The sequence below is a fragment of the Balaenoptera musculus genome, chromosome 4, assembly GCF_009873245.2.
Source record: "Balaenoptera musculus isolate JJ_BM4_2016_0621 chromosome 4, mBalMus1.pri.v3, whole genome shotgun sequence".
In the NCBI taxonomy this organism is placed as follows: domain Eukaryota; kingdom Metazoa; phylum Chordata; class Mammalia; order Artiodactyla; family Balaenopteridae; genus Balaenoptera; species Balaenoptera musculus.
In genome coordinates, this window is record NC_045788.1 from 132,487,643 (window position 1) to 132,513,591 (window position 25,949).

General features: G+C 48.0%; 1 protein-coding gene across 10 annotated transcripts in view; it reads left to right on the top strand.

Moving 5' to 3' along the window:
• The window catches only part of EVA1C (eva-1 homolog C), an 83,982-nt gene extending 59,764 nt beyond the window's left edge, over positions 1-24,218 (top strand). For 4 of the 10 annotated variants that reach the window (XM_036851397.1, XM_036851396.1, XM_036851404.1 and 1 more), the window contains 5 exons: positions 3,948-4,091; positions 13,176-13,256; positions 14,976-15,069; positions 15,601-15,719; positions 23,637-24,218. In XM_036851397.1, coding sequence (XP_036707292.1) covers positions 3,948-4,091; positions 13,176-13,256; positions 14,976-15,069; positions 15,601-15,719; positions 23,637-24,013 — 815 coding nt within the window. In that variant the 3' untranslated portion in view covers positions 24,014-24,218. The remainder of the gene's footprint in view (positions 1-3,947; positions 4,092-13,175; positions 13,257-14,975; positions 15,070-15,600; positions 15,720-23,636) is intronic. The other 6 variants (XM_036851400.1, XM_036851405.1, XM_036851399.1 and 3 more) reach the window with 5 other exon arrangements.
• The last annotated feature ends 1,731 nt before the right edge of the window (positions 24,219-25,949 follow it).

A 25,949-nucleotide genomic window follows, 5' to 3' on the forward strand; every position in this document is an offset into this window, starting at 1 on the left:
GTTGGCCAGAAATTTCATTTGCTTCCAAAAATTTCATTCGGTTTTAAGTAGCAATAAGAGATACATTTTTCATTTTCACCAAGAACTTTATTGAACAACATAGTCACTAACTGAACGGACTTTTTGGCCAACCCAATATATGGTTTCTCTTGCTTCTGGTTCCATCTGAGTCCTTCTTGCACCCCGTTTCCACTGGCCTTTGTGCACCCCTGTACCCCACTGCTGACTGACCCCTTCCCTTCTCTTCCTGAGTAATCTATTTCAAGACTTTCTTCCTCTGAGCACCTGGTGGTGAGGACATCAGAAGCAGGTCTCCAGAGCCCAGGGGGAGTTTCAGAAGGGATGGAGGTTGTAACCTTACCTTTGTTCTTTTGTTCTGTAATTCTTTGAGCATCAGGCCCCGTGGAAGGTGCCGGGAGCAGGAGGTGCCCATCTAGTCTGGAGACAGACTAAGGAGCAAATAAGTAGAGCTGTGTGATGAGAGCTATACAAGGAGAAGTAGAAGCAGAGAGAAGGAAACTGCTAACTGCAGCCTGAGGGGTGGGAGCCATGGTGAAGTGACCGCTGAGCAGACACAGGGGACAGGGGTATTGCGAGCAGGCAAGAGAGCAAATGCAAAGGTGCAGAGACAAGGGGGATCACAGCCTCGCCTTCTGGAGAGGCAGGGTGCTCTGCGGGCTGGGGACACAGACTGCTGCGGGAGAATGGCCGCCAAGGAAGCTAAACGAGGGGAGAGGAGGTGAGTCACACTGGGTTCTGTACGCGATTCTAAGGAGTTGGACTTGATCTCTTGGTCGGGCGGGTGGGGACCAGATCTTAAGCAGGCGAGTGATAGGATTGGGAAGAACATTCTGAGGGCAAAGAAGAGAAGCATGGGAAGTGGAAGACAACGAGGGAGGGAGAGCAGTTAAAAGATTTCCTGCAGAAGTGACAGGGTCGAAGCTGAAGCTGCGGCTGGGAACTGAGGAGGGATGATTCTAGGACCGAGCGTCAGACCCGGAGGAGGGAGCCGGGGCTTCTGGCTGGTCTGCCTGGAGGATGTCGCAGCGTGACTGAGAGCAGGATGCGGGGGAAAAGCAAGCTCAGGCTGGGTCGCTTGGGTGTTGGTGGGGGAGGGGGACATGATGAATGTCACGTGAGGAGCGAGAGGCTCCTGAGGGAACAGTGAAGGCAGTCCATTATGGGAGCTGGAGGCGGGCGGGTCCTCAGTTTTCCGATGGTCCAGGTGGACGTGGGCCCAGATGGCGTGTGCAGGTGCAAGAAGAGAGCCCAGGCTGAGGAGGGGCCTCCTGTGGGGCGAGCAGGCCTGCAGGGGGCTCTGGGATGGAACAGTCAGACAGATGGGGGTGAAGGGCACCAGGCAGCCAAGGTCAGGGAGGAACCGTCCAGCAAGAGTGTTCAGGCACCCAGAGTTCCGGAGATGGGCAAGGATTAGGACCCGCCACGTCTCTCTGCTAGGACAGTAGTAGGCCCCTGTGATCTGAGGGAAGGGACCCTTGTCAGGGTGTGTGGAGGGCAGAGGCACATTGAGGAATGGCTGGGACATGGGTGGAGGGAGACACAGCGGAGGTGGGGGGCATGGAGGACCTTTCCAGAATCCCGACTGTGAAGGAAAGCGATAAGGCTGGAGAGAGCTTCTGGGATTGGACTGCAGGGGTTTTGCTTTTACAGGGTAGAGGAGTTTGTCATCTGTAAGACATGAACAGACGACAGCACAAGAAAAGTCCTGTGAGGGGACTTCCCTGGCGCTCCAGTGGTTAGGACGCCACGCTTTCACTGCCATGGCCCGGGTTCAGTCCCTGGTCGGGGAACTAAGATCCCGTAAGCTACGTGGTGTAGCCCAGAAAAGAACAGTCCTGTGACTGGGGGTCCCTGCCGCTGGGCCCCTGTGCTGTCCCCGAGACCAGCCTCATAGCGCCAGCCCTCGGGCTCTGCGGGCATGCACATCCCATGGGCATCTCAGGGTCTGAAAACGTTCTTGAATGGTCCTTCCCCTCTGAAATGCAGAATAGTTTTTTATTTTGTTTTGTTTTATTTTAATGGATTTACCATCTCGTCCTCCAAACTGCCTACTCCTACTGGTCTCCCCTGTCCATGGCAATGGCACCGCCATCTCCTCTGTCCCCAGGCTGAAGGTCTGACTCATCCTCAGTGAGGCCCTCACCCCCCCCTCCACTGGAGGCCTGAAGAGTAGAGCTCAGAGGTTAAAAGGTTAAACCTGCAGACTTGGGGGCCTTTCCCCGGCGTTCACGTCCAGACCCTGCTGTCCTCATTCTTTAGCTGTGTGAGGTTCCGTAACCTCTCACACATCTGTGTCCGCATTCACAAAATTGATATTTTATATATATATACACACCCACACTCTCTCTCTCTCTCTCTCTCTATATATATATATATCTATAAACATATTTGTAATATAAACAACCTATTAGATATTAACTAACCTATTATAGATTATATAAGCAACTTATGATACATATTAATATATCATATCCTATATATAGTCTCTCTAAAACATAAGATATTATAATAAACAACCTATCTCATGGGGTTGTTGAAACATTGTATCAGTTCACATACGAGTGCTGAGAGCAGAGCCTGGCAGGCTGTCAGCTGTTATAGTGAGCTGCACTTTGCAAGGTCTCTAGAATTCTCTTGTCCATTCCCTTCTCTTCAAGCCCTTAACTCCTCCCAACGTGTGTTATTAAAATTGCTTCCAAACTCGTCTCCCTGCCTTTGGTTCCTTTTCTCTCCCAGGGCATCCCATACACTGTCTCCAAAGGAAGTAGCATCAGGGCATTTTTTTAGGCTCCCTGCTGCTTGCAGAATAAAGTTCCAAGTCTTTAGCTCAGCGTTCAGAGGTAGCTCGGTCCTGCTCCATTTTGCTTTTCCGGCTCATCTACTGCATCTGCCTTGCCCACGCCCGCTATTCCAGCTCACGCTCAGCCCCTAGACTCCCACTAAGTGCTTCTGGCCCACTTGCCTTGGTGTTTCTTCCTTTCTCTCTTTGCCTGCCTCTGTCCAATTCATGCTCCTTCTCCCAGGACCAAGCCCCTCTCCTCCATAAAGCCTGTCTTGACCACTCCGGTCCCCAGCAATCTCTCCTGCCTCCGACCCCATCACCTCTTGTCTGGACCAATCACTGCTGACGCTCACTCCGTGTTTCACTTTATTAGCCGTCAGGTTAATGTGGGTTTTGTCTCTCCAGCCCCATCTGACATCCTGCGAATGCAAGGCAGGCTTCTTCTGACTTGTTTTTCAGACGGTACCTAGCCCAGTGCCTTGTCCTCCGTACGTGTTCAATTAATATTTACTAATTGTGATGGCATCGTGCCAGGGTGCTGAAAACCATGTCCTTATGTTTATTCATCCCTCTGTCCTTTTGTTCATTCATTCATTCGTTATTATTGGATTTCCACAGTGGACCAGGCTGTGGGAATTAGATAAGGAACAAAATAGAAAGAGTCCCCGTTCTCATGGAGCTTATGTTCACACAGGGGAGAAGGATTCTCAAAATTAACCAATAACTAAAATATTTCAGAGAGGTAACGCTCATAAAAGAAATACGAACCTTTATTCAACGTTCTACATGTTTTGCCTCTTCTGTATGCAGGGCCCATTACCTGACTGGGGGGACAGGGGCAGTGCCCAGTGCAAGATGCAAATACAGGGCCCCTTGTTCAAAAATACGTGAGGATTTCCGGCCAGTGACAGCAGAGCATTAGAGCAGTCTGATTAAAGTAAGCCCTTCCAGGCCTGCCTGTGTAGTATTGATACTTAGCCCATGCGGGGTGCTTTGATGAGACAGAAAAGAATCAGAGAAACAATCTGCATGAGATGTGAAATCCAGCTCAGTATACTTATTTACAGAAAATAACAGAAGCTACATGGTGGCCATACATGGAATCCAACGAACATGAAGTTCTTGATGTTTTTTTGCCTCTCAGATTGCTTGTCTTACTCAGCTTTGCAAGTATTATCCAGGAGGTGTTATGGGAAGCAGAGATGCAAAATCCTCGTCAACAATCACCATTTCGGGAGCCCCTGTCTTCCAGGAGTGAAGAAATACCTCACCGTCGCCTACGCATGTGGTAAGAACCCACCCTCCACAAGCTGCTTGGAGATCCTGCCTCTTGCGGAGGTGGTGAGCATGTGAACAGAAGGAGTTTTCCAGCAACAAACCATTGCATTCACTCTACCCTGAAACTGTGTTGTCATCCCAGATATTCGCGAGCCTTTTCTCCTATCCTGTATCCTTGTTTATGACATTCGCCTCAGATAAGCGATCGAATTGTCTCTGGTCCACATTTGTTTTAAAAGTGCTTTTAGCAATCAGATTGGCAGCAAGCGGGGTGGGCAGGAAAAGAACAAGCAAATGGGATAAAATGGATGTCACTGAGAAGAATGATTTTAATCTGGGTTCTTAGGAGGCTCTGAAATTTATGGGTACGTCACACAAGTTCACTCAGTATTGCTTGACTCCTAGTTAATCTTCCATCCCAGCCTTTAGGCTGTAAAATGACTAATTCTCTATACTGCTGACAGCCGTTTTATCGACGTACCCCCGGGGTTAAGCCAACAGATCAAATGCTTACCCCACAGCCATTAAATATGTTACATGACAGCATCACTTTGTTTTCCTAGTGTCTTCAAATAATAAAATGAAATTGCTCATTCATTCGATTCCAATTTTATAAAGCTGCCTTTAAAAATCAGGTGTTAATTACCCTCACGGGGTGCCGTGGATTTCTGGTTTGTAATCCTGACATGTGAACTGGTTTTTAGAGGTTTTTTTTTTTTTTTTTTGAAATAAGTATAGAAGCAAAGGAGAAGCAAAGAACATCATAACTGAAGAACCCAATACTTTTGCTCATGGAAACCCCTTTCGCCCTGCCAGATACCCCTAGCCTTTCTTTTTTTTTTTTTGGGTAACAGCTTTATTGAGCTATAAATCACAAACTATGCAATTCACCCATTAATCATACAAATCAGTGATCTCAGTAGAGTCACAGAATTGTGCGACTCCCACCATAATTAATTTAACAACCTTCTCGTCACTCCCCCAAAGAAACCCTGGACCCTTTAGCAGTCACCTCCCGACCCACCCCTCACCCTGCAGTCCCACCCTAAGCAACCACCACTTTCTGTCTTTACTGATTTGCCTCTTCTGGACATTTCATATAAATGGAATTGGACAATATGTGGTTCTTTGTGACTGGCTTCTTGACCTAGTATATGTTTTCAGGGTTCATCTATTTGGAGTACGTGTCAGTACTTCATTCCTTTTTATGGCCCAATAATATTTTGTTACATCCCCAGACTTTTCTATCCTGAGCTCAAACCGTTGTCCTCTGCAGTATCAAAGCTGTAATAGGCACAGTCAAGTGACTACATGATTGTATTCCCAAAATAATAGCACCCACACTCACATCCCAGGAAGCCTGGTTTGATTTGCTCTCCAGTCTATATTCTGGCTCCCATGGAAAGCAGCTCTGGGTAGCATGGAGCCCATTCTGGCTGAGTTTCCCCAAGATACCAGACGGATCACTTTGAAGTTCTAGTAACTTCAGGCCTCTCCAGCTGAGCGTTGAAGGAAGGGCAGGACATTAACCTGCAAATAAGGTGGATTTCCTGGTGTGCGTTCACAGGCGAGGCCAGAGCAGTTCCCAGGCTGGGGCTCCTCTTCGCTAAGAGAAGGTGGGCTTTCAGAGCCTGGGGGTCACGTGTTCCAGTCCAAGCTTCCTCTCCCTCATTCACTCGTTCAGCACATGGTGGGCGTGTTTTAGTTAAAAAAGAAAAGGAGACGTTGTCCGTGTCCTCATGGAATTACCAGCTGGGGGAGAGAGATGGGCATTAAACAAATAACCAGAGAAATGTGTCGTTACCCACTGTGATAAATGATGCTTCTGAAAAGGACAGGATGTCATGTGGAAGGATAACAGTGGAGGGGCCCTTTTAGCTGGTGGGAGGTGGGGGAACGGAGAAGTCTTCCAAAGAGAACTTTCCTCTGGGGTGAATTTGCCCCTGTCCCCTGAGGGGTGGGCAGGTGTGAGCTGGCAGATGCTGAGTGGGAGAGAGGAGGGCGGTGGGTGAGGAGGAAGGTAGATGAGGTGGCACGGGAGGGGCCAGGACCAGATCCCACAGGGTCCTGGGAGGAGGTGCCACTGGAGGGTTTTACGTAAGGGAGTCATTTGGTGATGATTAGACCCTTAGAGGACCACGCCGGCTGTAGGGTGGAGGGTGGGCTAGAGCGGGATGGAAGCAGAGAGCAGCTAGAAGGCAGCAGGCAATGACTCGGACCCGAATGGCGCTAGAGGACATGGTCAAAACTGGGTGGATTTGAGAGGTTTGGGAAAGTAGGAAGACATTTGAGGTGCTGGAGAGACCTGGCCTATTTGGGAAAGATTGGGGTCCAGAGAAGGTGACAAGGGCGGGAAAGATTTGTCCCTTGTCACAGCAGGGTGGGGCAGAGGCTCTGGGAATGGATGGAGGGAGGACTTGGGGTTCCAACCACATGGCCCCTGTCTTCTCAACCTTCTCAGAACAAGTGTGAGCTGAGGTGGTCCACTGTGAGGACTGGGGGGAGGGGAGAGGGGTTTGAGGAGATGGGAGAAGGTCTGAAGTAAGGGCCGTGGGGACCAGAGGGCAGGCTGACTTCAGAAAGGGCGGTGGTGACGGTGTTGGGTGCGTTGAGAGCCTGGGGGGTTAGCGGTCAGCGTTCTGGGGGCCCCTGGTCTGCCCGGTGGTGGGTCCCTCCCTCAGGGCCAGCTGCTTGAGGGCCGGCACGGGGGAGAGGGCTCCTCCAGTCTTGCTGGGCAACGGGGGAGGGTCTGGACGAGGTCGAAGGATGGCACAGGGAGGCATCCAAGTGAGTCTCTGCTTGAGGATGGGAAGCCGAGGTCAGAGAGGGGGCTTTGCATCTTGGTTTCGGATGTGGGACTGTGGACAGTGGCCCCTGTCGTCAGCGTGGTTCCCCAGGAGTTATCGCAAAGGGCGGTGGTGACTCTCAGTCAGAGGCAACTTAATGTTCCCAGCCCAGCCCCGACCGTCCAAGCAGACACCTTCTAAGGCAGCTTCTAACCACCTTCTAAGTGGCTGACATTTTAAAATTATTTCTCCCCCTGACGGATGGCCCTTCACTGTGAAACCTGAATCATTAAAACATGATTTGCAATGTCTGCATATTTTTTAGATTACCAAATGGGCATGAAAGGTTTTACATTTTAAAAAAATGAGTTCTACTGATGTGGGAGTTGATACAAAAACAGAGGATGTCAGGAATTAATTTCTAAGCGAATCTGTCTTACTTGGGACTCTCTGGATATGAATGAAGAAACCAAATTGAGCTGGTTTAAGCCGAAAGGGGGTTGAGGTTGGGGAGGTACCCTGTGGCTAGAAGGCCATCTCCAGAAGCCAGGGCAGGAAAGGAAGGCCTCAGGGTGGGCTGAAGCTGGAAACTTCATGGCGATGGCAGCCATCCCTCACAGCTCTCTCTCTCTCTCTCTCTCCCTCTCTCTTCCTCCCTCCCTCTCCCTCTCTGTCTCTGTCTCTCCCTCCCTCCCTCCCTCTCTCTCTCCCTCCCTCCCTCTCCCTCTCTGTCTCTGTCTCTGTCTCTGTCTCTCCCTCCCTCCCTCCCTCTCTCTCTCCCTCCCTCTCTCTCTCTCCCTCTCTCTCTCTCTCCCTCCCTCTCCCTCTCCCTCTCTCTCTCTCTCCCTCCCTCTCTCTCCCTCTCTCTCTCTCCCTCTCCTCTCTCTCTCTCCTCTCTCTCTCTCCCTCCCTCTCTGTTTCTCTCTCTCCCTCTCTCTCTCTCTCTCTCCCTCTCTCCCTCTGTCCCCCTCGCTCTCCCTTTCTTTCTCCCTCTCTCTCTCTCTCCCCCTCCCTCCCCCCCTCTCCCCTCTCTCTCCCTCCCCTCTCTCCCTCTCCCTCCCCTCTCTCCCTCTCTCTCCCCCTCCCTCCCCCCCTCCCTCTCTCCCTCTCTCTCTCTCTCTCTCTCCCTCCCTCCCCTCTCTCTCCCTCTCCCTCCCCTCTCTCTTCCTCTCTCTCCCCCCGCTCCCTCTCGCTCCCTCTCTTCCACTCTCTACTCTCCCTCCCTCCCCTCTCTCCCTCTCCCTCCTTTCTCTCCCTCTCCCTCTCTCCCTCCCTCTCTCTCCCTCTCTCTCTCTCTCTCTCTCTCTCTCCCCTCTGCAGACAGCCCTCTGACCCTGGGCTGAATGCCATACAGCCATCCCTACAGCCCAAGTGATTCTTCTGTTAGATTTTTATGTTCGAACAATATGAAAACTGGCAATCTGGCAACTCAGAGAGATATTTAATTGGCTGGGCTGGGGTCCAGTAGCCCCCTCCTTTGATCTGCCTTGGACAGAGACCATGTGATGTGATTATAAACATGGCTGCTAGAGAGGGGCCCAGCCAACCCCCTACTCAAATCAAGATGCTCTTACCTGAGAGGCTCGTGGAAGATCCACCCCATGGACGTCTGTTCCACCACCTGGCTTCTAACTGCAGTGTCCAACCGGGCTTTGCTGTTCTGCCCAGCAATCTTGCTGTGCCCACCCAGGAAATACCCCACCCCTTGGGTTGGGGGGAGGGTGCATCAGTGCTGTGAGCAATGTGGTCCCTGCCCTCATGAGCTATGTGATTATTCCAGGCCCTGGTGACTTGGGGGACCAGGAGGGCTTCCCAGGGGAGTGGCATCTGAGGCAAGTGAGACCAGGTGTGTAAGGAGTCAGCAAGGTGAAGGGCAGGCAAAGGCTGGGAAGTGAGCACAGGAGCAGGACAGAGGGACCTTGGGGGATGGGCGACTAAGGATTGGCTTGTACCTCAGGGCAGCAGGGAGCCTTGGAGGGCGTTCTCTGGGGACATAAGTCATTTGCATTTTGATAGGAACACTCCCTATTTTATAGCTTCCTTTAATCCTGCCTTTCCCTCCCTCATTGCTCGTAGGCTGGGTGGAGAACTTCAGCATCTTGGTGTACCCTCAGGGGAATGATTCAGGCTGTGGGCCTTTTGCTTTTTGAACTGTAGGCGGTGCAGCTGGCTGATGTCAAACCCCTGGGAGAGCGGAGCACTCGTCTTTGACTGGGCTGGGAGATGCATGGCTGGAGCTCTCTTCTTTAATGCCTGGCTAGACGAGGTCCTCGCTCTCAATTTTTATCCAGGTTTTATTATTAGCCGCATTTCTTGGACAGGATAGATTGCAGACTTTCCTCCTATTAGGAGGAGGCAGACCTGGAGAACGGCCTGCTCCCCCCTCATCCCCATGGGGAGGGCTTCTCGCTGGGTCCACAGCCACTGGTCCTTGAGGGTCACCAAGACAGAGGCACAGCCAGCATCCCCGCCCTGACAGTTCCTGAGAGGGACAGGAAACACGTGGGCCTCAGCCGGGGGCCTGCAGCTCCTCCCAGGAGATGGGTGCCAGGATTTGGGGGCAGGAGCGATGGTGGTACTGTAACCGAAAGTGGGGTCCGGCTGCTTGCTGCTTAAAAGCCAATCAAGAGGCCAGGTTGGTGGAAAGGGAAGCGTGCTTTCTTTTGGATGCCGGCAACCTACGCGGGGCGGGAGGGAGGGGATGCCGGTCCAAAGGCCGACTCCCCCCACAAATGACAATCAGGGGACAAGAGCTTTTATAGGCTGAGGGAGGGGCTCCATGCAGAAACAGCACAGGCAGCTCTGACATTCATCTTGAACTTGGTCATCGATGGTCTGACCAGCGTCATCTTGATTGTTTTAAGTACAATTAATCTTCACTTCCAGGGTCGGTTTGTTCCCATTTCCTTGAGGCCAATTCTCGGAATTATGACACCTTACGTCATGGCTACAGTCTGGTCATCACGTAGTTAACTTCTCCCGCCTGGCGGGGGTTTCAGTATCCATAAGACAGCTCACAGGATATGGCTCAGAATATCATCTATAGCCCTTGAGAAAGAACTAAAAGTCCTTGACTATGCTTAATGACTAAACTATTATTATTTGGTCTCCTTTGACTGTTTTCCTTTCTTTCTGCATTTTCTCACTTCTCTGATTAAACTTATTCTTTGCCTAAAGTTTTTCCACAGACAAAGGACAGGCAGAGGACACAGGGGACAAAGACCATAAGGTCCTGCTCTGTTTCAGTACCAGGGTTGTGTGTAAAAGGAATGGATGCCAGGATCTGGGGACAAGAGGGATGGTGGTACCAGAATTTGGGGTAACCCCCTCTGTAGGTGCTAGTATTGGGGAACAGGAAGAATAGAAGGTGCCAGAACTGGGGACAGGAGGAATAGGTGCTGCAGGTTTGGGACAGGCGGGATGGGGGGAGTGACAGGATTCGGAGGTGCTCATGTTATCTGGGTACCTATTGAGAGGGAGGAACAGTAAAGCAGAGATCTTTTTTGTCTCTGATGTGAAAAATTATTTGCGGCTCTAATTTCAACCTGTGGAGGCTTCTTTCTTAAAGTCTACCTGGATCCAGGCTTGACATGGATTTATTCAGGAAAAAAAAATTCAGGAAGGGGGCGTGCCTAAATTTAGCAAACCTTTGGAGCCCATTAGAATCATCATCTCTGGTTTCACCTAACAGGCTTGAGAGGGACTATCTGAGTGGGAATTGTTTTGCCATCTTTATAATCCTTTAAAACAATCCTTTATCCGGTTCCCAAAGGTTGAACGTCCCAACATCACAGAAAAGAGTAAGGGCATATGTGAGTGAGACCAGGAGTTGAAGCTTCGCCCTTGCTAGGTGAATGGTTCATCTCTGAGCCTCAGTTTTCCCATCTGCGGGAATGGGAATGACACTCATCCTCTTGGGTCACTAAGAGGACTGCACGAGAGGCACCGTTTAAACGCTGAGCACGGGGTCCGGCACATGGTGGGAGCTCCATGAAAAGGGGTTTGCTGGCATTTTCACAAATGGACCTCAAGCAGAAAGGGACGGGGTTTAAGGGTGGTAGTAAATGACACCCACTCCCTGTCCTCGTTTGGAATCAGTTTGAAACAGGAGATACGAGAATCTGACAGGTGTGTTGACACCTGTTGTTACCTTAAAGATCCTAAAAGATTCTCCCAGTACGAGAGCCATTTTCACATAGTAAATCAGCAAGTTCCCTGAAGTGAGCCTACGGCATACACAGGCGATTTAATGTTTTATCCTGCAAAGCTCATTCCTCTCCAAGCAATTCCTCCTTCTCGCGCTGGAAAGCCCCTGGCATTTGTAGGGAGCCCAGCCCTCCTCCGGCTGTATCTTGACTACAAGCCAAGAGGCAGACGTGGGAAAGAAGCACCACTCCTGCAGAGAGGACTTACTCCTGCCGGGGAATCAGGGCGCAGAAGTGATGGAGAGGTTGCTTATCAGAAAGCACCTGGGGCAGCACAGCCCAGCTGTCTGGGGCACCGCCGGCGTCCCAGGAGCAGCAGTGTGCCTGCCCCTTGGTCGGCCACGGGGCATTCCTGGGGGGAGGAGTGGACAGTTTCCACCGCCTCTGTCACCATCACTGTGCCGCCCTGGAAAGTGACGCTCGCTGCTGATGGTCACAAAGGCGCCAGGGCCTCCTGCACGTGGAAAATTCACAATTTAGGAACGTCCTCTGGTTGTTGATCCTGGGACATCCCCAAAAGACTTCTGTTAAGCACTTTGAGAAAGGAAATGAGGTTTTCTTGCTGCTGAAGATGGCTTACCAGCTCTTTTCCAAAAAATCAGTGCAGTTCAACTTGCCCGGTTTGTATTGGCTTCACTTCTATTTCCTGTTGCCACTTCTCCCAGATACCAGCTGAGCCGAAGAACAAACAAAAATAGTTTTCTGCAGCAAAAACATTTGGTTTCCTCTCCCTTCTCCCAGCTGGCTGCAGTGCGCTGGGCCTTCAGAATTCTTGCTTTGCCCCCCTCCTGCTACCATCTTGTCCGCTTTGCCTGGAGGGTCTTGAGATCCGGATGGTTTATTCTTAGGGTCAGTTTGGAAGAATCTTTAACCGTCTTCCAAAGGAGTCTATTTCACTGCCCTCTGTCTTCATCTTTCTGTCATCCTTTCTTATAACACTGAGAGCTGCATTCTAGCACAGAGACTTCGAATTCTCTGCAGGCTTATTAAGGAAGCAGTGAGTTAGAGAGGGTGAACAAAAAGTGGAATCGCAGCTGGGAGAGGTCAGTGATGGGTTTGGAGTTGGTTCCATTCATTTTGTTTCACTGTATCTCAGGGAAGTTGATGTTCAGAGTGAACAGCGTTATTGAGGTGTGATTTACATACCTTAAAATTCACCCGTTTTAAGTAAAAACAATCCAGTGATTTTTGGTAGATTGACAGAGATGTGCAGCCTTCACCACACTCCGATTTTAAAACATTTCCAAGATCCCCAAAGTTCTCTCACGCCCATTTGCAGTCAGTCCCCATCCCCACCCCTGTCCTCAGCAGCCACGAATTTACTTTCTGTCTCTATAAATTTACCTTTTTCTGGAGATTTCCTATGAATGGAATCATACCATATGTGGTCTTCTGTGTCTGGCTTCTTTCACTGAGCATAATGTTTTTGAGGTTCATCCGTGTCGTAGCAGGTGTCAGTGCAGTCGGTCCTCTGTATCTGTGGGTTGCACATCTGTGGATTCAACCAACCACAGACTGAAAATACTTGGGAAAAAAATTCCAGAATGTTCCAAAAAGCATAACTTGAATTTCCTGCACACTGACGATTATTTACATAGCATTTACATTGTATTTACAACTATTTACATAGCATTTACAGTGTATTAGGTATTGTAAGGAATCTAGAGATGATTGAAAGTACACGGGAGGATGTGCATAGGTTACATGCAAATCATATGCCATGTATATAAGGGACTTGAGTGTCTGTGGATTTTGGTATCCAAGGTGGGTCCTGGAACCAATCCCCCAAGGATACCGAAAGATGATTGTACTTCATTCCTTGTTATTGCTAAATATCATTCTATTGGATAGATATGCCATATCTTGTTTATTTGTTCTCCATGCTGTTTTTTTTAAATACTGCAAGATAGGCCTAAAGTTTAACCTTTCTGGGACATTTGATGATCACATGGGTACCGTTGGTGTATGTATGTGAGTGTATTGGACAAGCAGAGTGATTTATGTACTGATTTGAAAATTGATCTTTTTTTGTCTTCTCTACATTGCATTTTAAAGTTGTATTATGTGTACAAAGTATTTAAAATATTTCTTTTTGGTTTTTAGTTCCCAAGAATATACTCACAGCGATCGATCCAGCCGTTGCTAATCTAAAACCTTCTGTGAAACAGAAAGACGGTGACTATGGTAAGGTTTATGGCTTACTACCAGCATTTCTCTTTAAGTAAAGGTGAACAGCCCCATGTGACCGCAGGTGGGTGCATACCGGTTAGGCTGGAAGGTGTGCGAGCTGCCAGCTCTGAGAATGGCAGTGCTGTGGCAGATGGTTGCAAATGGTGGCCAACATTTTGTGTTTTAAATTATAAGTAGGATAAATCCCCCTTCCATTCCCTCTCTTATTTCCTAAAAGAAAAATCACCTTGAAAAAAGATCTGCTCAGAAATAAATCTGGGGTTCCTGGATTATCCGATGAGCTTGTTGGAAAGAGGATCACATAGGGCAGCGGTCCCCAACCTTTTTTTGGCACCTGGGACCAATTTCATGGAAGATAATTTTTCCACAGACCGGGGCTTGGTGGGGGGGGGATGGTTTCAGGATGATTCAAGCGCATTGCATTTATTGTGCACTTTATTTCTATTATTATTACATTGTAATATATAATACAATAAGTATACAACTCACCATAATACTGACAGCAGGCAGAGCTCAGGCGGTAATGCAAGCGATGGGGAGCGGCTGTAAATACAGACGAAACTTCACTTGCTCACCTCCGCTCACCACCTGCTGTGCAGTCCAGTTCCTAACAGGCCACAGACTGATACCAGTCTGTGGCCCGGGAGGTGGGGACCTCTGCCATAGGGAACCTGGGTGGGCCATACCCAGGCTGGACCTGCGGGCCTCCATCCACATGTGCCCTTCTTCCTGAGGTTTTCACCGGACTTTTGTAAATAAGGAGATGAACGTTTTGGTTTTCTTATCAAATCTAGAATGGAGTTCAGACCCTTGGGGCTCTTGATAGAAATTACAGAGCCCCCCCCCCAAGACAATCTATATAAGATATTGCACTTTGCAGGTTGAGAATTGGTCTTGTGTTACTTTAATTACATTTCTGAAGTTTTTCCCCCTAAGAATAAAACTAAAGTGTGCTTGTTATGGAGCACACAGGAAAGCACCAAGAAATAGAACTCACCCTTAGTCTCAAAGCTTAGAGATAACTATTGTTAGTATCCTATGTTCTTCTAGTTCCAGCCCTCCAGCTCTCCACCAGGCTCTGCTTCTCCCAGCCTCTCCCAGCCCCTCTGCTCTTTCTAACAGGGCTCCCACCCAGATCCCATGAATATCCTGGTCCCCCTGGAGTGGAGGCCTGAGAGCCATGTCTGACATTCCCAGGGGTCCCCAGGGCCCTTAGGCTACCCCATCAGGGGCTCCCTAAGCTCCATCACAGCAACTTAACCAAGCGTCCGAAGCCAGATCCGCCCTGTATTTTGCTTCATTTCCAAAAAAGTAGCCCAACACAACCTACCTCCATAATTCCAGGCCTTCTTATCCGTGGTCAACAGAGCAGACAGCAGCTCTGTGGTTAAGTGGGACATTATTAAATCTCCCAGAGGCATGATGTATGCCATTGCCTTTAAAATGGGAAAATAAATGTGTTCCCTTCTGCAGTAGAGTAGATGAGTGAAGTTGGAACCAACACATTTTAGAATTTCTGAATCCCTTTTATCACTTAATATTTTCAGAGACTGCTTACTAAATGCTCTTCCTGGCTTAGTCTTCCCCAATTTTGTCAGAGGCCCACTTATTGGATCTCTATGACTTTTTGTTTATTATGGCAGTCCTGGATTAGGAAAAAACGCATACTGTGAACAGTTGTGATTAATCGGTCTTGCATTTTTTACGAAACAGGTATAAACTTTGACCCGAGGAAACCAAGAGTTCTGAGGAAAGATGGAATTATTGTCAGCCACTCCCTGGCAGCATTTGCTTACCTTCGAGGTAGGTCAGTGAATTAATAATGGATTTACTGTATTCTTACTCACAAATGCTCTGTTTAATTACAACACTTGGATGGCTAAAGAAAAAGGACTTTGACACAGCAACTGCAATCTTCTACAATCCAGAAACACAGAGGCCTGAATTTAGGTATGGTTGCCACTGGCAACCAACAAGAGAACCACATAGGGAAGTAGCAAAGGCTAAAGTCACACTATGTAGCAGTTGGGCTCCATGGGAATTTTCCGCTTTGCAAAGTAGGAAGCTGAGGAATGCATTTTCCAGCTCTAAAATTTGGGAAGGGCATAGGATTATTGAATTCCACCCTTGGCTGGAAGAAAATTGGGCTGAAAGATGACTTAGTGAACAAAACAGGTCATGCTCTGTGAAAGGAGAGCCCCTTTCTGAGTGACAGCGTTACTTCTCACGGTTCCAAGGTTTCCCTTGATAATCTTACCCTTAGGGATAAATCAGACTCAGCCCTCCTTAATTAGCAGAGCCCAAGTTGCTCATGGTGCATGCTACCTTTCCTCACCAGCCTCGCTGCTCACCTCTGGAGAGACCGTATTTTGGAATGTCAACTCTGCAACTTTCGACAATGCCTGCCTGACTCTGTTCAGAGAGCCAAAACCTCTGAAGACTTTTGTAAAATACATGGTAATACAATGCATTACAGCATTACTTACTCAAGACCTGCCAGAGCTGGGGCTGTTTGGAGTAAGCCTTCCTCAGAAGAAAATAAAGGCTTAAGGAAACATCTCAACACAGGAGATAGAACAGTCTTGGGACCTTCTTACCAATATCCTCCCTGTGTGGTGGTTGTGTGGTTGTTGAGGATCTTCTCTTTTCTAGCCACCCTCCCATTTCTGTTTCTTGCTGTTCCGGACAATTGTCAAAGTTAAGAAATGTAAGGATTTTTATTGTTGAAAATATCACATATTTTCAAAGTCCCCGGAGAGCCCCTTGGAGGAAAGACATCATGAAAATCCTTCACACAGAGGAGCAACTAGGAGGCTGCTTATGTGATGCGACCATTCTGGACCCTGTCAGTTCCTCTCAACAACTGTCTTGGTCAGCTCAGGCAACCATAACAAGATACCATGGGCCTGGTGGCTTAAACAACAGAACTGTATTTTCTTCCAGGCTGGAAGGCCATGATCAAGGGGCTGGCAGGCTTGGTTTCTGGTGAGGGCTCTCTTCACGGCTTGTAAACAACTGCCTTCCCCCTATGTCTTCACACAGCAGGGAGGGAAAGAGAGAGAGAGAGAGAGCTCTAGGTGTCTCTCTCTCTCTTTTTTTTTAATTGAAGTATAGTTGATTTACAATGTTGTGTTAATTTCTGCTGTACAGCAAAGTGATTTAGTTCTACATATATATACATTCTTTTTCATATTCTTTTCCATTATGGTTTATCACAGGCTACTGAATATAGTTCCCTGTGCTATACAGTAGGACCTTGTTGTTTATCCATTCTATATATAATAGTTTGCATCTGCTAACCCCAAACTCCCAGTCCATCCCTCCCCCACCCTCCCTCACCCTTGGCAACTAAAAGTCTGTTCTCTATGCCTATGAGTCTGTTGCTGTTTCGTAGATATGTTCATTTATGTCATATTTTAGGTCCCCCTTGGTGTCTCTCCTTATAAGGACACTAATCCTGTTGGATCAGGGCCCCACCCGTATGACCCCATTGAACTGTAATTACCTCCTTATAGGTTCTGTCTCCAATATAGTCACATTCATTCAACACATGAATCTGGGGGGGACACAATACAGTCCATAGTAGTGACCTTGAGAGAGGGACTCTTATCCCCTATTCTGCACACAGGGAAGCCGAGGCTCAGAGGAGTTGAGCCAGGTGCCTGAGGACACCAAGTGGCTGGCGACAGGGCAGGATTCAGACTCAGCAGATATAAAACCTGCCCTCCAGCTTCTCCAAGAGAGACGTATGCCTTTCAGAATTTTGAAGGATGGACATGACTCATGACCTCGAGTGATCTCAATTAGATTGCCTCCATCCCTGTCTAACCTTTTACACACTCACCACTCCCAGAAGTTGTTGGAGAGATTTATTTGTTAAACACCCATCTCTCCACTAGACATTAACTATTTCAGGTACAGATGTTTGTCACCTTAGTCATTGTCATATCCTACTGCCTGGGACAGAGCTGGCACAGAGTAGATGCACAGTAAGTAGTTAATAAATGACCATATGAAGAGTCCTCCTCTGGTGTCATGAGCTATCCTGTACCTAATCATCACCCTGTATTTGCTGTTTGTAGGTATTCAATTTTTAAGGCATATAAGGACTTGGTGGGTTGTTATTTGGTTTTATAGAGGGATGTTTAAGCACGTTCAACTCAGCAAGCTGCAACCAAGCCGAAATTTCATGTCAAAGAGAAAGAGGCTCTGAATGTGTGGTGTCATGTGTTAGTGAAATGAAGTTGCTATAGAAGTTAATTTTTCAAATCACAGAGGCTCACGAAGTCTTAGGGAAACAGGGACATCTGCACTTGCTGGTGCATTTCCTGGGCATGTCACTCTCTGGGTGGTCACTCTAGAGGTCCCCAGCCCACCTCGTCCTCCTCACGGGGCAGGCCAGCACACTGCAGTGAAGGGCAGGACGTCAAGCTGAGCTGTTTCAACACGAGCGTCACACAATGAGAGCGTCACCCTCATCGTCGTTAGAAAGCGGTGCCCCAGCCAACTCTCAGTGGCATCCTTATCCTTGTTGCAGGGATATGACCTGAAGGCTGCACTGGGGTCCCTGGGCACCCACCAAAGGGAGGAGACCCTCCTACAGGAGGGACCCCAACAGGAGCCGCCAAGAGTGAGCTGGGCAGATTCTGGCAAAATCAGCTAAATAGACAGTAGATTGAGCAAATCCAGAAGGACGTTTCCCCAGGTCAGGCTGTAGGTAGCTTTGCTGCATTAGTGAAGCCAAGTTCACATGGAGGACCAGCAGACCAGAACCCAGAATCAAGGGGCCTGTCCCGGGATGTTGAGACACAGAGGCTGGTGGAACGGACACAAGGATATCCAAGGGTCCCTGATGAACGATTTTGCTTTGGGCCATTTAAATGATCTGTGAGACATTTTCTTAGGAGTGTTAGAATTTACCCTCCTCTCAATAATATAGACCTACTCTTTGAATTCATTCTAGAATTTAGATCATGGGTCTGAAGAAGCTCATAGAGAATTTTTGATATTAGGGAAATGGAAAAAGGTGCCTGTGTGGGTGTGTGTGTGTGTGCGTGTGTGTTGGAGGTTTGCAGAAGGCAGTTAGCTGGCTCAGCCATTGTACCTCTGCAGATTGTTCTGAAGGAGACTTATTTAGACAGGCTGGCTCAGAACTTGATGTCCTCCATTCCACCTAGTTAGTGTTTTATTGAGTGCCCTAGTGGCCCAATATTTCAGCCCCTGCCTTGGGCTTGGGCCTGTGTGCGTCTTCGGCCTCTGGAAGCGCTCACTGTGGACTTGCAGGGTGCATGGGGTAACTGGGGCCGTGGGTGAGAAAGCAGTGCTTCTCCTGAGTTGGGAGGGCATCATTGTTTCATATGAAAGAAACTCCAGGCTATCAGGCAAACCCCCATTGAAATAGAAGTATCATAACACATTCCAAAGTTGAAGTTACATGATCCCCTGTCAGGGAGGACGATGGGAAATCAGCGCCACCTTGTCACATAGGTGTGGATTCTGAAGTGTTCCCACGGCCTCTAATCTTTGGTTCCATGACAGAAAGTTATTATCACGTCCCTAAGTGCTGTCAGACCAGGCCCAATACTCTTTGTGCTTTCACCCGACGGTAGCAGGGCCCCAAGGGGTGGAACCCTCGCCCCAGCCTCTCGGTGTCTTATTTGGACACAAATAAGTTTGAGCTGGAGCTTGTGTTGGCTCCAGACCAGGGATCTAAGGGTCAAGGGGCCTTAAAGGCCACGGGCCACTATGGTGAGATTCCCGAGGGCTTGCTACCGCTGATGAAATTAAAGCCATTCACTTGAGCCTGTGATGAACTAAGACTAAAATGAGAATAAGACCAACAATAGCATAGTGTGACGATTCTGTTTGACAAGGAGACTAATGCCTTTATTTTAACAGAACACATTCAGTATAATAGGAAAAGGGGTCACAAAAGCCTAAAGTGGTCCAATTGATTTTAGAAAAGAGGTGGTATCCCCTTAGTTTAAAGCCTGGGGCTTTGGAGAGAACCCTGGCCCGAGCTTGGGGTCCCAGCCAAGCAGCGGCTGTGGACGGATTAAATGGCTGTGACAGGAGGAGTTGAGCCAGCTCACCACCAGGGCTCCATCTAACTAAGATCTGGTGATTCTGTGACATCAGACTAGTTGGTTCAGGTGACTAGGAAGCCTTATTTCCAGCAGGCTTTCCAAGAGTTGCCATATTCTCCATCTTTGATTATTGGATCTTAGCAGACTTGGTGTAAACATGGCCTGAAGAGTGATCACTTGGCAGGAGGTACACCTGAGCCAAGAGGCACCTAGGGTCTGATGAGTGAGAAGTGCTCCTGGCAATAGAATCCAGACCCTCCCTCCCCGAGAGCAGAGGGAGAGAGGAAGAAAGGCAACTAGCATTATGGAGCCCCTGACCCACAGGGCACCAAGCCTAGTGCCGTAGGCCCACGACCCCTCCCTGCAAGCACTCAGCAGATAGCTGTGTCACCCCTGCTTTGGGCCAGGCACTGGGGATTTGGTGAAGAACAAGGCAGTTCAGTCCCAGTCCTCACGGAGCTTGCATTCTATGGTGGGGGGGGGGGGGCGGGGAGGACAAAACACACTCAGCAACTTAGTGACATTCCAGAGGCTATGAGACCTAATGACAGGGGAGACCTGGTCCAGACTGGGGGTGGGGTCACGGAGGGCTGGATGAAGAAGGGAGAAAGAACATTTCAGGCAGAAGGAACAGCACGTGCAAAAGCACCAAGGTGCGAAGCTGTCTGGCCCCTGTGAGGGATGGAGAGAGGCCAGTGGGTGGGAAAGCAGAAAGCAGAGGGATGAGTCTTTGGAGTTGAACTTGGGGAGGGCAGTTCCATGGACCAGGTCCTAGCAAGCTTCGTAGGCAGTGGTCTGGGTTTGATTTTTACCTTACGGGAGGAGGGGGACCGTTTATAGGTTTTAAGTAGGGCAGTGATGTGATCTGATGGCATTTTTTAAAAGATTACAGTGGCCACAGTGGGGAAGATGGATGAGAGGGGCAAGAGAGGAGAGGGGAGACCAGCTAGGGGTGAGGAGGATGGAGAAGAGAAGTGTTATCATTCCTGTTTTTCAGATAAATTCACTAGATCAAAAGACACCTTAATGAAAGGAAAATACAAGCCACTTACCCAGAGATATTCACAATGTATATACTGTCTAATGATCAATATCAAGAATATATAGAAACTATAGATAGATAGAGATATATTTTATGTGTAAGAAGAAAAGCACACACAACCCCATTTAAAAGTGGGCACATGACATGAGACAGCATTTTGCGAAGAGGGACTAGGTAAGTATCTGAAGAGATGTATACGTAATTGGGGATCAGGGAAATACAAGTCAAGCCATAGTGAGATACAATTTTATACTCATATGACTGGAAAAATGTTAGAAGCCTGTTCATACTCAGTGCTGGAGAAGGTGAGGATTTGCAGGATTCCTCATGCATTGCAGCCACTTTGGAAACCGCGTTGGCAGTATTTCCCCAATTCACATGCCTTACAACTCATCCAATTGCCCTCCTAGGTCAGTACCCGAGACAGACACTTGCAGGTATTCACCAGGGACATTTACAGGAATGGTCACAGCTACAAGGCCCACATACAGAAACCTGGCAGCCCCCCAGATGCCCATCAGCAGGAGAGTGAGTGAATAAACCACAGTGTAGTCAAGATAGCGGAATAACATGCAGCAGTATACTGTTAAGTTAAAAACAAACACCAAACCCCCAACACTGTAACGTTACACCTTTTTCATAAAGTTTTTAGGAATACATAGAGATGTGATAAGCTATGTAAAAAGACAAGTGGAGGAGTAATGAGCATGGAATTCAGGTGGTAGCTACCTTGATGGGAGGAGGCTGGGGGGAGGGGAACCCACAGGTTAGACAGGGTTATTGTCAAGGCTCTAACTCCCACGTGGGGGGCTTATTCACAGCGCGGGTGCTGATTACAGAATTTCAAGTAATTCATTAAATAAATAAACATAAAGGAAGGCCACATATTGATGGATAAAGAGAATGTGTCATATCCTGAGGATTATGGTGAGTTTAATTCTGTCCACCTGGAGTCTTTAAAAAGAAGTAGAGATGGCAAAGGAGCGGGGGGCAGTAACTAGCCCATAGTTACCCACCTGTCTGGGGCAGAGCCAGACCTTGAATCCTCCTAGATCCTGGCCTGAGTACCTGATTCACCCATGAGACCACCGCTGGGAGTGATGGTCTCGTGGGCGAGGAGAGAAGGGGGCTGTGGGTGATCATTGTCTCCCAGAAGCTTGACCAGCGTGGAATCTTTCTGCCTGGAGCTGGCCCTGTCCTGAACCGGGATGGCTGGAAAAGGTTACAAGTGGATGGGACTCCATTCGCCCATCGGCAGCGCTCCGTACAGGCACTGCAGGAGGTGATGGCTACAGGCGTGGCTGTCAGTGGGCTCAAGGCTTACGCTTTCCCAGGAGAAGGAGGAGATGAGTTGTGGCTGCACAGAAAGCCCGTATCCGAGTCCATGAGGACAGGAAGGGCTGGAGAGGACCATGGCCAGGAGGCTTGGGAAGGGGGGGGCCGGAGGCAGCGGGGAGAGGAAAGGAGGATTCAAAGGAAAGGGAGGTGAGAGTGAAGCTGGGAGTGATGAGTCCACTCCCAACAGAGGCTTTGATGTGCAGGGGGAGAAGGAGAAACGATTTGCCCCATCAGATCAGGGCCTCGGGTATTAGCATCATTTTGTGCTTTACAGTTTAATGACTGTGTCCCAAATGCCAGTCTCCCATTCCCTGTTCTACCACCACTCGCAGAAATGAACACGACACAAAGGATGTGTGTCTCTATCTGACCAAATCTTCAAAATACCTTGACCCTTAGGAAAAATATATCGTTATTAATAGCACTACAGACACAGCTCACTGCCTCTCCCCTGGCCAAAATCAGTTCTGCATTCAGACTTCTGTGTCTTAGAGAGAGTGATGAGATGGTGCTCGTAGGGGCGATGGCAACAAAGGACATTTGAGTCCAGTGACTTGAGCTGCGAGTGAAGGAAGCCGAATGGGGAAGTTGCATGTTTCAAGAAGATAACGTGTCCCACTTAGATCTCTCCCGTCAGATCACAGCGGCTGGATCCCTTGACTGTACATGAAACTTAACAACTGTCAAGTTCTGAACCTCCAGTCTGCACCTCTGGGGAAGGACCGAGGCAGTGAAGACAACAGTCATCATTATATTCAAGTCTAGTGAACGAGGAGGTCATGTGCCTTGGAGGAGGCTGGTTGCATCGAGACGTAGGAGCAAATGCCAGTGCACATCTCACAAGCTGCTCGCAGCTTAGGAGCTGGATTTCTGTCCTGGCTCCACCTAAAGAGGCCAGCTGAACTCAGACAGTGGCTCCGCTACACCTCAGCTTGAGTCTCTGTATCAGTGATCCACAAAGTACGGCCCACGGGCTGATTTTGTAAATAAAGTTTTATTAGAACACAGCCACACCTGTATCAGCTTTCGTGTTACAACAGCACAGCTGAGTAGTTGCAACACAGACTGTATGGCCCACAAAGACTTAAAATATGTACTATCTGACCTTTTGACAGAAGAGTCAGAAAAATCTGTCAACTCCCGACCTATATTATGAGGAAGTTAGCTGGATCATTACTTCCCAAAATGGGAGTGCTCACACCTCAAAGGGTACACAGCTGAAAAGTAATAGTCCTTTCCATGCAGGGTTAATGTAAGGATTAAACATATGTAAAGATTTAGACCAGGGTACATAGTACAAATTAGCATTATTTCTATTTCTATTGTACAGTCATTTGGAGGTTGAACTTTTACTACCAGAACTTTTATTTATATTTATTTTTTAATCTAAAAGAAATTAAGCTTTGTAACATTTACTATATTAGTACTTACATTCATATATATATTTTATATGTAAATTAATTTTTCAAAATTTACTACTATTAATAATAGCTAACAGTTTATTGAACATTTGTTACATGTCATTGAGTGTTCTGAGAGCTTCACAGGAATTAACTCTGACAGAAAGGGGCTTTTGGCTCCATTTTACAGGCGAAGGAACTGAGGCACAGAGAGGTGATGTAATTTGCCAAAAGTCACACTACTAGTGAATGACAGATCTGCATTTGGTCTCAGGAGGGCCCAGCTTCTCAGGTCCTTTGCTATGTGTCCTCTTATAAACATACATATATTGACTATATATGCTCCAAACCTTTTTTTTTTTTTTAATTAGTGGGGGTATATGATCAGTTAGGTGTGGATGGTCTCAGAGATGCTGTCCAGGACTGCATATATCTGCTTCTATGGGACTTTGGCCTGGTGAAGACTGACAGCCCTTCCATGTCCTGACGTGTTCTCTTTCCCTTACAGCCCACCCTGAAAGAGCTGCCCTGCTGTTCGTGTCCAGTGTTTGCATTGGTCTGGCACTCACACTGTGTGCCTTGGTCATCAGAGTGTCCTGCACCAAGGACTTCCAGGAGCTGCAGCTGGCGAGGGAGCACCTGGTGCCAGGAAGCGACAAAGCCGAGGAGGACAGCCAGGATGAGGAGGGGGAGGAGGACTCCTCTGACTCCGATTTTCCAGGGGAACTGTCGGGGTTTCGTAGGACTACATATCCTGTCTGCAGTTCCATAGAGGCTGCAGAGCTGGCAGAAAGGATTGAGCGCAGGGAGCAAATCATCCAGGAAATATGGATGAACAGTGGTTTGGACACTTCACTCCCAAGAAACATGGGCCAGTTCTACTGAAAACCAGATGCATCTTGATGTGATCACACTTTCTGAAGAGGGAAGGGTTGAAAATGCCCCTCCAGTTCTGTTTCACTCGTACCTTCTATGAAGGAGAATTTGTCATGTCGTCCAATACTGGGGAAGCCAGAAAGCTCTTAAAGGGACATTTCAAACTGTTTACAGCACATTTCAAAATAAATATGGAGGGAAGAAGTCTTGGTTTTCTGTATTTATTTAAATTCATGTCTATATGCTAACAGAACTAGAGTTCACATTTATTGAGCACTTATAATGCCAGGCACTGTTCTAGCTGCTTTTCATGTATTAAGTCATTTAATGCTCACGACAACTTTGTGAGATGGTGCTGTCATTATCGTTTTACAGATGGGTAAACAGAAGATCCCTATCTATCCGTAAAAGAATTATACTAATATTCACAATGGCAAGCGTGAGTTCAGTCACTCCATGTTCACTGGTGGTAGACTTTAATCACTAACATAATTTGTTTAGAGAAGGGATTGGCAAAGTTTGTTTTTTTTTTTTAAGGGAAAGATAATAAATATTTTAGGCATCGTAGGTCAGATAGGTCTGCCACAACTACTCACCTCTGACACTGGAGCTCAAAAGCAGCCACAGCTAATAGGTAATGAATGAACATGGCTGTGTTTCAATAAAACTTTATTTGTGGAAACTGCAATCTGAAATTAACTTTCGTATGTCACATATTTCTCTTTTTTTAATCAATTATTTTAAAATGTAAAAGCCATTCTTAGCTCATGGGCTGCCCAGTAGCCTACAGGCAGTAGACCGGATTTGGCCTGCCTCTTGATTTTGTAAATAAAGTATGGTTTATAATGCCTAAAACATTTACCCTTGCAGGAAAAGCTTGCTGACCCCTGACTTAGATTAAAACTACAGAGTTTCTAGTGGTAAAAAACAGTCGACCAGATTCCCCAGCAGCCTGTGGGCAAGGATCAAGTAGAGCTACCTTTCAAATTATTGCAAAAAAATAGGTCCTACCATATTAGGGGGAGGGGCAGGTGAAGAAGTAAAAGAAAAAGAAGTTAAGGAAACAGATTCCTGGTGGGAGAACTGGTGATGGTTTCTTTTAGAAGGCCCCCCCTGGTGGACAGGAGGCTTATAGCTGTGGAGTAGAATAAGGAAAGAATTTTTTTCTCTTTCTTGTCCTAGGGGACTTAGAGCATTAAAATGATGGTGTTGGCTACGAATGAGGTCTCCCTGCCTTATCTTACTTCATCATCACATCAGCCCTGCAAGCAGGCATATGTAGATGAGGAAGCTGAAGGCTGACAGTATTGGGGCCAAGTCACACGGTACAAAGTGCTGGAGCTGGCTCAGTTGTAAGGTGATCAGGAAATACTAGCTGTTCCCTCAGGAACCCCAGGAATGACAGGTAGGACAGAAGGCATTTCTCTTTCAGTCCCCAGATGCTGAGGGCGAAGGGCCCATCTGAGGAATCCAGAGGAGGGGGTGGTGTGGACGGAGGGGCTTGTCTCTCATCAACTAGCCCAGCTGCCTGGAGGGCAGAGGGGCTGCAGTTTTGTTTGTTTTTTAAAATTCAGTTTGTCTTAGTTCATTCATTCTGCTATAACGAGAACACCATAGACTGAGTGGCTTATAAACCACAGAAATTTATTTCTCACGGTTTTGGAGGCTGGAAGTCCAAGATCAAGGGGCCAGGGTCTGGTGAGAGCCTGGCTTCCTGGCTCATAGCCGGCCATCTTGCTGGGTCCCCACGTGGCAGAAAGGCCGGGAGCTCTCTGGGGTCTCCTTTATAAGGGCACTAATCTTATCCAAGGAGGCTCTGCCCTCGTGACCTGATCACCTCCCAAAGGCCCCACCTCCAAATACAATAGGCGTTAGGATTTACTATGAGTTTGGGGGGAACACAAACATTTGGTCTACGCCAGAGTTGAAATTCACACGAAGTAAG